The following is a 13,168-nucleotide window of genomic DNA, read 5'->3' on the forward strand; positions in this document are numbered from 1 at the left end:
AGAAATAACTTTGTTGCCATAGTGTCTTTCACCTATGAGTTCAGCCTCTTTTAACTGTGAAAATTATTTTTGAATCTACTTCGAGGGGGAAATAAACTCATTTAAACCAGTATCATTAATCAGATTATTAAAGAGTAAGTAGTGTCAGGATGGAAGCATTAGATCTTTAGAAATGCTTCTTTTCTACACTTCTGTGAATGATAAGACCCCATAGCCTTACAATTTTAAAGATCTAATCCTGGCAATTACAGTTGGGATTTCTCAGTGTTTGGGTGGGTTAAATACATTGTTGAGTATTGCACTGAAATACAATTATAGTTTGTGAACATCACCCTTTAAAATAGGAGTGAGGAACATATGGCCCTCCAAATGTTGTTGGACTACATCTCCTATCATCCCTAACAATTAGCTGGAGTTAATGGGAGTTGGAATCCAGCAACATTCTGGAGAGCCACAGACTCCCGACTCCTTCTTTAAAATGTCTTTTAAAAACAGCACCTAAGATAAACATAAAGTAGCATTTGCCTTTGAAATTTAATTTTGAGTTCACACTTTCTTCAGCTAGTCTCCTCTGGACATCTACAAGTAGAAACACAAATACTAAGATACTATATGTTGGGGGTGGCAGAATGTTATATTTGTGCAAATAAGAAACCTGAGAAGGAGGAGTGAACGTACTCTGAAGAGAACAGGCCGTTCGATTCATTGTTGGGCAGCTGCAACCAGACTTGATCATTTTCCATGAGCTCAATAACAGCACTACCAGAAGCCTGATCGAGGTAGCCTTTCTGGTACTCATCAAAGGTGTACATGATGGGCGAGCCATTTTTGTACAGGCCTACCCAAACATGTGACCCTTTCACATGCACGTGGTAAGCAAAGTAGTAAAGTCCTGGTATCCTGCAAGTGAAGATCCCTGACCTGGGGTCGTAGTGCTGTTGTCTGTTGTACAAGATCTTATCAAATCTGATAGGGGCAGCTGATGCAGGGTAAGCTTTGGAAAGAGTGGCAGTGAAAGCTGACACCGGGAAGCCAGTTAGACCTTGCACTTCACCAGCTTTCATAACAGGTATTCCAGCCAGGGCCTGGCCTCCTGGGATTACTGCTTCTCCAGGAGGCCCAGGTGGACCTGGAGGACCTGGCAAACCAGGCTGTCCATTGTGGCCTTTGGGGCCTGATGGTCCTGGGGGTCCCATAGGCCCATCTAAACCCTTTGCAGCAATACCAGCTGGGCCCGGTAATCCTGGTGCACCCGTTTCCCCTTTACTGCCAGGGAATCCTGGAATACCTGGAGGACCAATTGGTCCTTTTGTACCAGGTATTCCTGGCGGTCCTCTAGGGCCTGGTTCACCATTGAATCCTGCCACTCCCTTAGGTCCTGGTGATCCCATTGGGCCAGGTAGGCCAGGTTGCCCAGCATGCCCTGCATCCCCTTTTGGACCTGGCAAACCTGGTTGTCCTTTTGGGCCAGTAAGTCCTGGCTCCCCTGGATATCCTGATTTCCCCTGCAGTCCTAGTAGACCCCTATCCCCTTTAACACCTGGGAATCCTGCTGGACCTGCAGGGCCTCTCTCACCCTTGAGTCCAGGGAGGCCATTTTCACCTGCTGGACCTCTGAGCCCTTGAGGGCCTACATTCCCAGGTGGTCCGAGTGGCCCTGGTTCACCTGGAGCACCAGCTAGTCCTTGTTCTCCCTTTTCTCCTAGGGCACCAGGGAGACCTTCAGGTCCTCTCTGTCCCTTCATCCCGGGCAACCCTGGTTTTCCAAATCCTGGGAGACCAGAAGGCCCAGGAAGGCCAGAGGGACCTGGAAGTCCTTTTGCTCCAGGGATCCCTGGTATTCCTGGTGGTCCACTTGGTCCAGGTTTTCCTACTCCTGGTTCTCCACGTTCCCCACGAGAGCCTTGTGGACCTGGGGCGCCAATGGGACCTGAGGTGCCTGGAAAACCCCGCTCCCCTTTAATACCTGGCTCCCCTGGAAATCCTCTTTCCCCAGGCTTTCCTACCCCTGCTGGTCCTGGAGGGCCTGAAGGGCCCTGTGGCCCCGGCAGACCTCTTTCACCTGGGCGACCTGGAGCCCCATATCCGTTCTCACCCTTCTCTCCATTGATACCAGAAATGCCTTGCTCACCTTTTTCTCCTGGGGCACCCCTTAGCCCTTGTGGCCCTGGCAGACCTTGTTTTCCAGCAACAGATATCCCAGCTGGACCAGGAATTCCAGGGGCCCCTGGGGGACCTCTTGGCCCTGGGAGACCGGCGGGGCCCATATCTCCTTTTTCACCAGTTAGTCCTCTTTCCCCTGGCCTTCCTTGCAAACCTGGCAGGCCTGGCTTTCCAACGGTTGAAAGTCCTGGGGGTCCTGGGGGTCCCGGTGGCCCTTGAGGTCCTTGGCTTCCATATCCTGGTTTTCCTGGAGCCCCTGCAGAGCCTGGGAGTCCTCTTGGACCGGGAGGGCCTGCTGGACCAGATGGGCCTTGATCACCCCTTGCCTGGACAACTAAAGCAATAATAATAATAATAATAATAATAATAATAATAATAATAATAATAATACATTAGTAAGTTCCAGGAATTAAGTGACTCAAGAAATAGCAGTCAGGATTAAAAAAAGTCTTTAAAAACCTGTAATCACTAATTCAGATTGAATCAGAGATGGTGTTCCTCATAATAACTAGTTTTACCCTCACTGAGCTACAATTCCCAGAACCCTTGACAAACTACAGTTCCCAAGATTCTTAGGGGGAAGTCATGTGCATTGAATGTGCTTTAAATGTATGATATGCATCTGCCGGAACCTCACTTTCTACTTCCTCAAAGTCCAGGGTTCCTGTTTAGCTAGTGGAGTTGCTACAGTAGTACTGCTTTCCCATATCACTAGAGCAATTTGGGAAGCCCCCAACTGCATGCCACAGGTTGTGTCCATGCCAACATCAACCCTTTGGAAAATTGTCTAATGCTAGGTATGGGGAGGACGATAGCATAGAAATCATCATGTATCATCTTCCAGTCTGACAGAATAATGTGAATACTGGGGATGAAGTCTATGGTCATCTTTCAGTTCTGCTTGCTGTCATCTCTCTGACTTGCTGTTCTTTAACACCATTTCCCCCTACAATTCCTGGTTAATATTTCTAGGATTAGTCCAGCCTTCCCCATCCTGGTGCCTTCCAGGAATTATACTTTTAAATGCTTTGTTTTGGCAAATGTGGGTACGCCTAGGTTTGCCACCTGTTCATCATTTTTATGGACTATTCATATTTTAGAAAGTTCTCCCATAATATGTGAAATATGTATTGTGGATGAAGCTTGTTGATAGTTTTCCCCAAGAAACAAAATCTAGAGCAACAAAAGTACATTCACAATTTTTAAATAACACATGTTCCTTGGTTGCCTGATAGGGATGTTTTTGCCCAGAGAATGTGAGGACAAATGTGGGGAGGAGGGAATGTGTTTTCTAGGAAGAAACAATTCAGGAAATTAAATGTGTCTTTTCTAAGAGACCTTATCTGGTGTAAAGAAAGAAGGCGGGTCCTATAAGCTCCACAATGTCAGATTTCTCATGTCCTGCTGACCGGAAAAACCAATAGTTTGTGAAGTTAAAGGGTGGGAGCCATACACAGTCCAGAACAAATGAATCAAGTAACATGCAAAACAATCCTATGCATGTTTTCTCAGACATAAATCCCAATGTTTTCTATGTAGCTTACTCACAGAAGAAGTAAGGAGGCAGAGGATTTAATGTCTGTTCAAGAAAACTTCAAATATGAAATCTAGTTTTAGCATTACAACCTCACGGTTGTGTTTATAGGGTTGCTGCCTACACTGCAGAAAACTGCTTCTAATAATATATTGAAACTATAGTATTACATAAGAAAACCTGAGCTTGGCTGACTTTAGTGGGACTATTCCTTAGTAGTTTTGGAACTGTAGCTGCAAAAGCTATGTTTAAGCAACTAGATTTGGGCTCCCAAACTGTGGTTCATGAATCGCCACTGGTCCATGAGCTTTATTCTGGTAGTCTGTTGCATATGGGCATTTGTGGTTCAAGAAATAGTCATATTTGTTTCTTACTGTATTGCAATCCAATCTGTAATGACAACGTATGCGAAACAAAAGCGGTAATAAAAATAAAATTAAGAATATAACATTACAACTTCGAGAGGCAGAAAAGTCATTAAGTGGTTAGCAGTTTCCTAGTGGTCTGTGCAGGGGCGGGGGAGGTTTGTGAAACACTGAACTAGATGGTTGCATGGTGTTCTAGAAACCAGCAGATGGAGCCATTCAACCATACGTTAACCATAGCAAATCATGTAAAGGAATTTAATTTCTTCCGTAATAACCCTTTTCTATTTCTTGCTCTGGGATCAGGCAGAATTTTGTGCAGCCATAGGAGATACTCATTAAAACAAAGTATTGAAACATAAGCAGAGTTGTTTTTTTAAAAACAAAATAAAATAAATAAAATGGATTAGAATAAAATAAAATACATTAGAAGTTTTAATTTTTCCAGTGCCATAGCTTGCATAATTTAAACCACCTTGTTCATAGTTGCAGATAATAGTAGAGGGTATGGAGGTTAAAACTGAAAACAAATTGTGATTAGCTAATGAAGGTGTCGATTGAAATACTGTGGAACAGGAGAGACCTCCGATCACAAAGTCCAGTACTATGGTAATCACTGGGACCATAAGAAATGCAAATAAGTCTAAGTTTGTAAAAGTTTGTCAGATGATTTTGTATGAATTATATCAGTTATTATTTATTTGTTGGGAAAGGGGGACAGCCTCACATTTAAGACACTACATTCTCCATGGATAAAAGCGATAAACAAATATGCCCAGGGATATAAATTTAATCAGCTTTGCAAAACTTTGGTGATTCAGTATTAGGAAGAATAACTTAACAATCAGCATGCATTAGCTATGTGTCTGTGATAATGTAGGATTTCCCCCCATACATTTTACATTATTTGGTCACTTCCATGTCAACCCACATCTGAAAACACCCTGTGACATGGGTTTATCTGATAGTTCAAAACACAGAGAGGGTTGAGAATAACCAAGTGTAAGAAAGAAGTATGGCAATGAAGGCAATGAAGGCAGAAGTAAGCAACTGATCAACTAGTAAGTAAAGGAGCCAAGCAGCTCTGTTGGCAAGAGCGAATCTCAAAGAGGCTGTTTGGGATTAAGTGAGTAGGAAGCCAGAAAGCTTGTAAATAGTTTCCCTCTGCAAAGTGCTGAAGTACATGTGAGGTACCATTAAGGCTAAAATGTTCATTTAAATTCTTTCTGGTTTGTGTACAGCAGGGAGCATTGTGGAACAGGTTTAGGATCAATTTAGTCAATATCTGAATACTTTGAGGAATCCAGATTGCCTAAATCTGATCTCTGTGTTTGTAGTCCTATTCTCACAAAGGATGCTTAAATTGATGGATTCTCCTAGGGCAGCAAATTGAATGAAAGAGCTTCATTCACTAGAACATACATTTTATTGAATATCTACCAGACTTAAAAACATTATTGGAGACTGGCCACACATTATAGCCACTGTAACAGAAGCTACCTAGGCTCTGATTGACACTTGAGAAAAGCTCAGGGGCATTTGGCCTGACATCACACTGAGAAAGAAGAAGTCGCCACTGGCAGAGAGTCTTTAGTTTCTCATTATCCTGTTCAGCTAATTTCCTCTAGCAAATTAGAAAGGAGGGATTTGCTGGGAAAGATGGGTGAAAAAGCCCAGGGGCTAGCAGAGTCAACTTCTGTCTCAGCACAATGTTGGTAAACACCTATGAGTTTTCCTTGAGGGTCTGTAGTCTACTCTAGAGAGCATCTTAAAAATTCTCAGCAGTCAGAACCTGGTCATTTTTATCTGTTGAATATAGCTCATCTCTTTTGAAGATGTCTCTGTATAGATCCATTAGCTAGAATGTAAAGAGTCTTTCCACTAACTTCAACTTAATTCTTAAATCCTTTAAATATTCAGAGTGAGTAGTATTCTGCAAACTTAAGGAGTCTTGAATCAGCTATTTATCATTGTGGTATGAGTCCTTACAGAATCAAAAGCAGGACTGCTATCTCTGATGTGTGAAGTTCCCTGTTCTATAGGGAAGCATAGTGACCCTGAATACCTAAAGTGTCATCAAATCCCCCATATGTATAAGTGGGGATATTATTACTGAAGTTTCTTCGGGTAACAATATCTGAGTATCAGTTACATTATAAAGCTGTCCAATAATAAAACACTCAGTTCTCAAGTTTTTCAGTGGGCATGCCTTCAGACAGGAATTTAATAGCACTAAAAGTGGAAATGTCCCACTTATTTATTTATTGTTAATTAATGCAATTGCTGCAAAGGGTCAACTTTTCCTCCCACTTGACTTAATACATTTCGACTGATGAGCTGTGTAATTAAATAGACTCTTTCCATCACATAGCCACTAATATTGTGTGTGTACACAGACACATTTAATGCCACAGATAAGAAAATACTGTCAAGTCACAGCAATATTTAAAGGAACATAAGCCTTATAAGTATACTTATAAGGAAGAGAATGTTATTCATTTTGGCTAGATATTTTTCCAAGAAAGTGGCATTTCACACATCTAGGCTAGGCTCTTAACATTATGCCAGCAGCAGTACTGCTTGTATCTGTGTTACCAGGTAAGAAGCAGTCAGTCTGGGAGGAGCCACCTTTGAGGCTCTTCTTCGTACCAGAGTTAATCCAGTTTCCTAAAGGTTGATACTGGAGTGGGAGGAGCCACAGGGTAAATCTCCTTCCCTGCAGCTCAATGGTTCTCATGTGATCCTGGCAATATGGGAGAAAGCAATATCATAGTGCTTCCCATGCCACAAGGGTAATATGAGTCCCGGGCCTACATTTCTGACACAGATTGATTATATATCCACTTCCCAATTCATGCATGCATAGCAGAACAAGACACTTGCAAAATAAGACATTTGGACATCAAAGTCCATGTACTGAAACTCTGGCGTTAAATAAGGTATGAGGAACCTGTGATCCATCAGATGCTGCTGGACATTGTCACCATCTTCCTTGTCCGTGGGTCATTCTGGCTGGGGCTGAAGGGAGTCTTAGCAATTTCTGGAGGGCCCCAGGTTCCCTATCCCTGCCTTACATAATATGATTGCCGTTCTAAGAAGCAGAGCATGCATCTGGTGAAGCAACCCTAAATGAGCTTGGAATTACAGTTCAAGAGTTAAGAAAGCAATATTCTGCCTCTGTAAAACCTGCCAAAATATTGCTTTAATTCTTTCTCATTCTTGTCTGCAATTTAATATCTTGTAATAGCATTGCTACTCTGAATTTGATTATTCGGTGTATTGTAGCCAATAGGATTTTTGAATCAAATAAACAAGATTCCTGGGAAGGTGTAGCTACACACCCATGTCTGTTTACGCTGGTTTTATACCACTTTAATTGCCACTGCACACTGCCCCAGCCTACCCACAGAGCCACTTACATGTATGGGTGTAAGCACAAGCAGAACTCACCAAGAAGAACTGAATGAATGAAACTCACAGCTACAAATTTCTAGAACTTCTGTCAAGGTTTAGTAATGATTGACATGGTTAATATTTTGCATGGTGGGATATATCCTGACAACTGAACAGTAGCATCTAAATGTTTTTAAATATATACCGGTAAATTTATGCTGCAATATGTATAATCTAGAGTAGCCCTGTTTACAATCTTGCTTCTGGGTATGCGTTGTAGGTTGTAGGTCTCTTAGTCATTCATACTAGCTTTGTATCCATATTGATCTGTGAATGTAAAGCTCAGAAAAACCACATGGTCCAGTCTTCCTAGGGTGAACCAGTTCAAAATTCAAGTGGGTGGTATAAGGTTTGAACATTTTCTTCTTCTAAGATAAATCTCATTTCTCATGGAAAGCTAGTATATCTACATTGGAGATTTCTCTCTCTGACATTCTACTTTTTAGTGTATTGCGCTGAAAGCATCTTATACAGAGAGCTTTCACGCATGCTATCCCCCCTGTGTTCACTGAAGTAGTACAGTTCCCAGGACTCTCTAACGTAGAACAATTCTTACATTATAAACCAGGTGAACAGCTGTTGTTTTTCCTGAGGCAGCTAGTGCTTCAGTGATAATTTTGAAAATACCTTAAATAAAATCTGTTTACCTTTATTCACAGAACTAATCCTTTTGTACCTGTAAACAACAGTTACAAAATATTTGCTATCTTAATTTACAATATACTGTAATCAACATGTTGAACAAAACTACAGGCTGTCCATATTTTTTAAAAGGAAGCATTACTTACCTTGGCTTTTCACACCGAAAGGTAGGAAAGCAGGCCCTTTCACTGATTCACTAGACTGCACCTTAAAGCGTTCAGGATAATAGACAGTGCTGTAGACAATGTTCACGGAGAACAGCAGCAGCAGAAAAGATATTTGTAACTTCATATTCCCAAATCCACTCTGTATTGAAGAAAAAGGTACAATATAATTCTTATAACAGAAAACTGAGTTGTAATAAAAACATACCCACAGCATTCTGCTTCAACACTTTTCCAGGCTTGTGGATTCAACGATACACATGTGTTAAAATGACATCATTTAGTTTAAAAAGTTGAATCAGAAGCCATTCTGGGTGTCAGATCTGGTCACATCTTATTGCATTATCAGCCTTCCCTACAGCATGTGGCGTGATCTATAAAAGTGCTTGTGTGTGTGTGTGTGTGTGTGTGTGTGAAAATAACATAGCTTCTAGGTACTGAAATATTACATGCCTACAAGCCTTTTAAAATTTCCAAAAGAAGAAACTAGGTCTTCCTGTTTCAGGAGCTGTAGCCATCAGAAGCTTATGCATATGCAACAAGCAAGCCTTCTGCAGTAACTGTAACCAGAATACCTTCAAGTGCCATTAATGAGCACCTCTAAACCTCTGTCCCACTTAAATGTATTTGTAAACCAAGCCAGATGGAATTGCAGCATACCGGCATGTTGTAGGATTACAAATGTGCAGTAAAGCAGACTTCAGTCTTGCCTCATGTGTCCTGCTGCCACAGGTGTGCAGAGCAGAAGCTGCTGTTCCAAGCATCATCCTGACTTATTTATACTGTTTGTGCCTTCTGACATGAAGTTGCACTCTGTTGTAGCCCCGCCTTCAAACCAGGAAAGTGCTAATTATGGTGGAAAGTTTTCTTGGCCAGGCATGTTGTGTCAGGTTGGATTTTTTTTTATTAATATTATTTTAGATGCCATTCCCTGTTCATGAATTTACTTTTATTGTACTGGGACTCAGACAGGTCATCTTGTAAGAAAATACATGAGTTGAAATAGAAAAGGGCAAACTTTTATTTTTCCTATTGAGATTTTCAAAGAAATGGGTAAGCCATGCTAAGACTAGATTTCTTCACTTGGCTGTTTTGGCAAGCAATCCTACTAAATGTGTGAGGGCTTCACTAAATGTGCAAGGGTCACAAAATGTATGTTCTCTCTGTACATAGGCCTACGCCACAAGTTAGAGATAAGCCAGAACTGCTCAAAGTTTCTCTAATTCCTTTCCCTACTTGCAAAAACCCATGTACTGCTTTTGAAAAAAAAACACCCTCGAATTTAGACTCTTTGAAAGAGAGAGTAAAAGAAAAAGGAAAGTGAACATTGCAAATAATTAGCGAAGTACTAAGCCAAGTGCAGAGGACTGCATTCAATGTAGCACTTAGTCTCTAATTCCATCAGCACAGGGTTTATTTATTGTAGAACAGAATATTCCCCTCTTCTGCTTCCTCCGCACATTCCCTAAAACAGTTCTGGGATTCCCCCCCCAACCCCCAGGAGTAGATTTGGGGATGACACATGGTATTAGAGTGGGGAAGAGATGGGGGAAGTCCCGTTGTGCTAACAGTAATCCTTGTACTAGCACTTTTATTTCATTTAATACCACCCAGAATCTCCTGCCAGATGATTCACTGTCTTGAGGATCTCAGCTTTAAGTTGAACAGAGCCAGTTTCTATCTTACCCAGCTGCAAAAAAAATATTTTAAAAAATGCTTCCATTCCTCCCCTCCTCCTGTGCCTTCCTCTGTTTCCTCCATCAGCTTTTGGTTGCAGAAACAACAGCAACAACTATTCTAAATCATGGAAGCCGGGTAAACCTAATGTTTATGTGTGCAACTGCACATAATTGATAGAACATTTCTTTTGAGCATCAGAACTCTGATGTGTGCTGCTTGGAAGCACTGCACCTTCCATTTCAATGGAGGAAGTAGTTTCATGTATGTGTTCCATTCCAGGTGTGGATTTCCTTTACTGGATGGAACATGTTGTGTGCCAGGAGTTCCATGTACACATTTAAGTGCCCATATGAACTTGAAATATGACCTTATTTTAGTTAATGTTCTTTCAGCACACACACACACACAACCTTGTGCTGCATGCTTTAGGGTATGGATGATCCTTTATCTTTGCAGTTGGCCTGCATTAGTAGTTCTGGTTCTCTGTAGTTTATTATGAATATCCTTACCCATTCTAAATCAGAGATTTGTTTCCCCACTAAATAGTCTGGATACTATTATTGCTACAGCTGATCTTTTCCCCTTGGTGCACCTGGCATGCACTAGATGCCACTTTTGATAAAAAAGTTTACACGTGTGAGCTCAAACTGTGATTTCAGCTCACCAAATATGTGGTTACAGATACAATGGGGTCCACAAAAATGTGGTTACAGATACAATGGGCTACATGCAATGGGGTCTCTGTAGATGACACTTGGTGGATGGCAGGATGACAGGGGGTCTGTGCTAACTGCAGCAATCACAGTCTGCCATTCATCAGTTACTTGGCATTGGTGTAATTGCAGCTACTGTAGCTACTCGCATAAAGGGTCAGTATGGCAACAAACTGTATCCTGGATCTGCTACTTGTTGCCTATTTACATTACAAAGAAACTGAAAGGTTTGGGCTGTTCGTACCAGTATAGTGGTACCTTGGGTTAAGTACTTAATTTGTTCCGGAGGTCCATTCTTAACCTGAAACTGTTCTTAACCTGAAGCACCACTATAGCTAATGCGGCCTCCTGCTGCTGCCGCGCCACCAGAGCACAATTTCTGTTCTCATCCTGAAGCAAAGTTCTTAACCTGAAGCACTATTTTTGGGTTAGCGGAGTCTGTAACCTGAAGCGAATGTAACCTGAAGCGTATGTAACCCGAGTACTACAGTACATTCATACCTTGGTTCTCAAACACCTTGTGACTCAAATGTTTTAGCTCCCGAACGCCGCAAACCCGGAAGTGAGTGCTCCGGTTCGCGAACGTTTTTTGGAAGCCGAACATCCGACATGGCTTCTGCGGCTTCCGATTGATTGGAAGCCGCTCCTTGGTTTTCGAACATTTTCGGAAGTCAAATGGACTTCCAGAATGGATTCCGTTCAAGAACCAAAGTACGACTGTAAATCAAAGAGACAAAGAATTGGTATTGTATGTTTGTATTTTTGCTTCTTAGTTTCAATAGTTTTTTTTATAGCTTACTCATAGCAAAAAGATTGACTAGCCTCTGTGTGGTCACATATGTTTGATGAAGGAAGGAGAAAGTACACAAAACTATGTTGACCATTATCCCACTCCTTTCCTTGGAATGAGTCTTGGTTTCTGACATAAATATATTTCTATTGTAGGCTTGCATATGAATTGTGGGATTATTTGTATGCCTTCACTGCTATTTGTAGTAACACCTGACTTTCAAAAATGCACCTGTTTTTCTTATTTGATTACCTGACCAAAGTCTTGTACTTGTAAATAAAGCTTAACCCCAGCCAGACTTAGCAAGTGAGACAATATCCCACTTTTAGCTCCTCTTTCAGTTTATTATTGACAAGGTTAGCATGATGAGTGCGTGCTAGGCAGGGAGAAACACACTGTATTATATGTCAGGGTTTGGTTTTTTAAATTCTGTCTGTTCATGCAGTGAAGACTGGAGTGCACCGTAAGTTGTGTGACTGAGGAATAAATAGCCAAAAACTTGTAGGCAAAATCCCACAGTACAGAGCAAGGCAATATCGGCACCTTTACACAATCTAAATGGAGGAAGATTTCTTTTTTGAGTTCAAATATGGGAATCGCTCACACTCAACCAACTCATTCAGCATCAAAAAAATCCAGCCACCAGGCCACTGATAAAATTTATTGGACCAGAAGCAGGGCCTCTTCTGTAGTAGTGCCAGCCTTGTAGTATCTCCATCCAAAGCAGGCATGATGGGCCCAGTTCTACTCAGCCTTTCAAGTGCTTGGTAAAAACGTTCAGCTCACATTTTAGGTCAGCTGATATAGTTAACAGAAAGTTGATGCTGTATTTATAACTTTCTCTATTCCCTTCTTCTTTAATTGATCTGCTTTTACATTTGATTTATGCATTGCATTTTTATGATCATGAGTAATTTTGGAGGGTACGTTTTGAGGATAGGATTGAATATAATTGTAGTGACTGCTGGAAGGGGCTCTGTAGTCCAGAGGGTTGTGGCCACACATGGCCCACAGAGGTAAACAGTGGTGGCCTGTTCCAGACATATTTCATTGAGAAGCAACTGGTTAGCAAAGGTGTTGGGTATAGAGCAGGCAAGGCTATGATTTGAGCAGCCACAAGATAGCAGTGAGAAGGAGGCTCCAAGTGCAAGAGATCCAGGACTTAGTGCTGCAGGTAAATAACTATTTTGCTTTTAGTTTTACAAATTTCATACCTTCTGGGAACTTTTGCATATTTGCTTGCCTTCTGAAGAATCTATGGCTATCTGCCATAGGGAATGCCTGCATATTGCACAGGATTGTGGGGGCTATTCTGGGACAGAAATCATGGTAGCACTGACTGGACCAACCAGACCACCCACAAAACACAGGAGGTTATTCACACACACACACACAAACACACACACACACACACGAAAAGTGTGTTGGTTCCCCTTGCAGGTAAAGCACTAGCTATCCTTCTGAAATTTCACAGGTTTGGTGCCATCAGAAGGGTCAACCTTTCTGCCAATTTCATCTAATTAACACCCCCCCCCCCAATAAAAGTTATAGGCATTTCTAGTAAATAGCAATCCAACTTTAAGGCTTCCCAGCACCAAAGCCCCTGGATCTATTTGCCTGCAACTTGACAGCCTTTATTCTCCCTAGAAGGGCTAGCATGCCTG

The 13,168-nt window shown here is 41.7% G+C and overlaps 2 protein-coding genes across 4 annotated transcripts in view; one reads left to right on the forward strand and one right to left on the reverse strand.

The window, feature by feature from the left end:
* The window catches only part of NT5DC1 (5'-nucleotidase domain containing 1), a 100,538-nt gene that overhangs the window by 10,262 nt on the left and 77,108 nt on the right, over positions 1-13,168 (forward strand). The gene's annotated exons all lie outside the window — the stretch shown is intronic.
* Positions 62-9,058, reverse strand: COL10A1 (collagen type X alpha 1 chain). Its single transcript, XM_053381720.1, has 3 exons — positions 8,982-9,058; positions 8,304-8,463; positions 62-2,497 (listed from the first exon to the last, which is right to left on the reverse strand). The coding sequence occupies exons 1-3, from the start codon at positions 8,985-8,987 to the stop codon at positions 633-635; spliced, it is 2,031 nt and encodes a 676-aa protein (XP_053237695.1). The 5' UTR covers positions 8,988-9,058; the 3' UTR covers positions 62-632.

This window comes from Podarcis raffonei, chromosome 3, assembly GCF_027172205.1.
Source record: "Podarcis raffonei isolate rPodRaf1 chromosome 3, rPodRaf1.pri, whole genome shotgun sequence".
In the NCBI taxonomy this organism is placed as follows: Eukaryota; Metazoa; Chordata; class Lepidosauria; order Squamata; family Lacertidae; genus Podarcis; species Podarcis raffonei.

Bases quoted from the DNA above. Each gene is read 5' to 3' on its own strand.
- COL10A1 (XM_053381720.1), bottom strand. The intron at 2,498-8,303 runs GTAAGTAATGCT...TTATTGCTTTAG, and splicing joins TTTCGGTGTGAAAAGCCAAG to TTGTCCAGGCAAGGGGTGAT.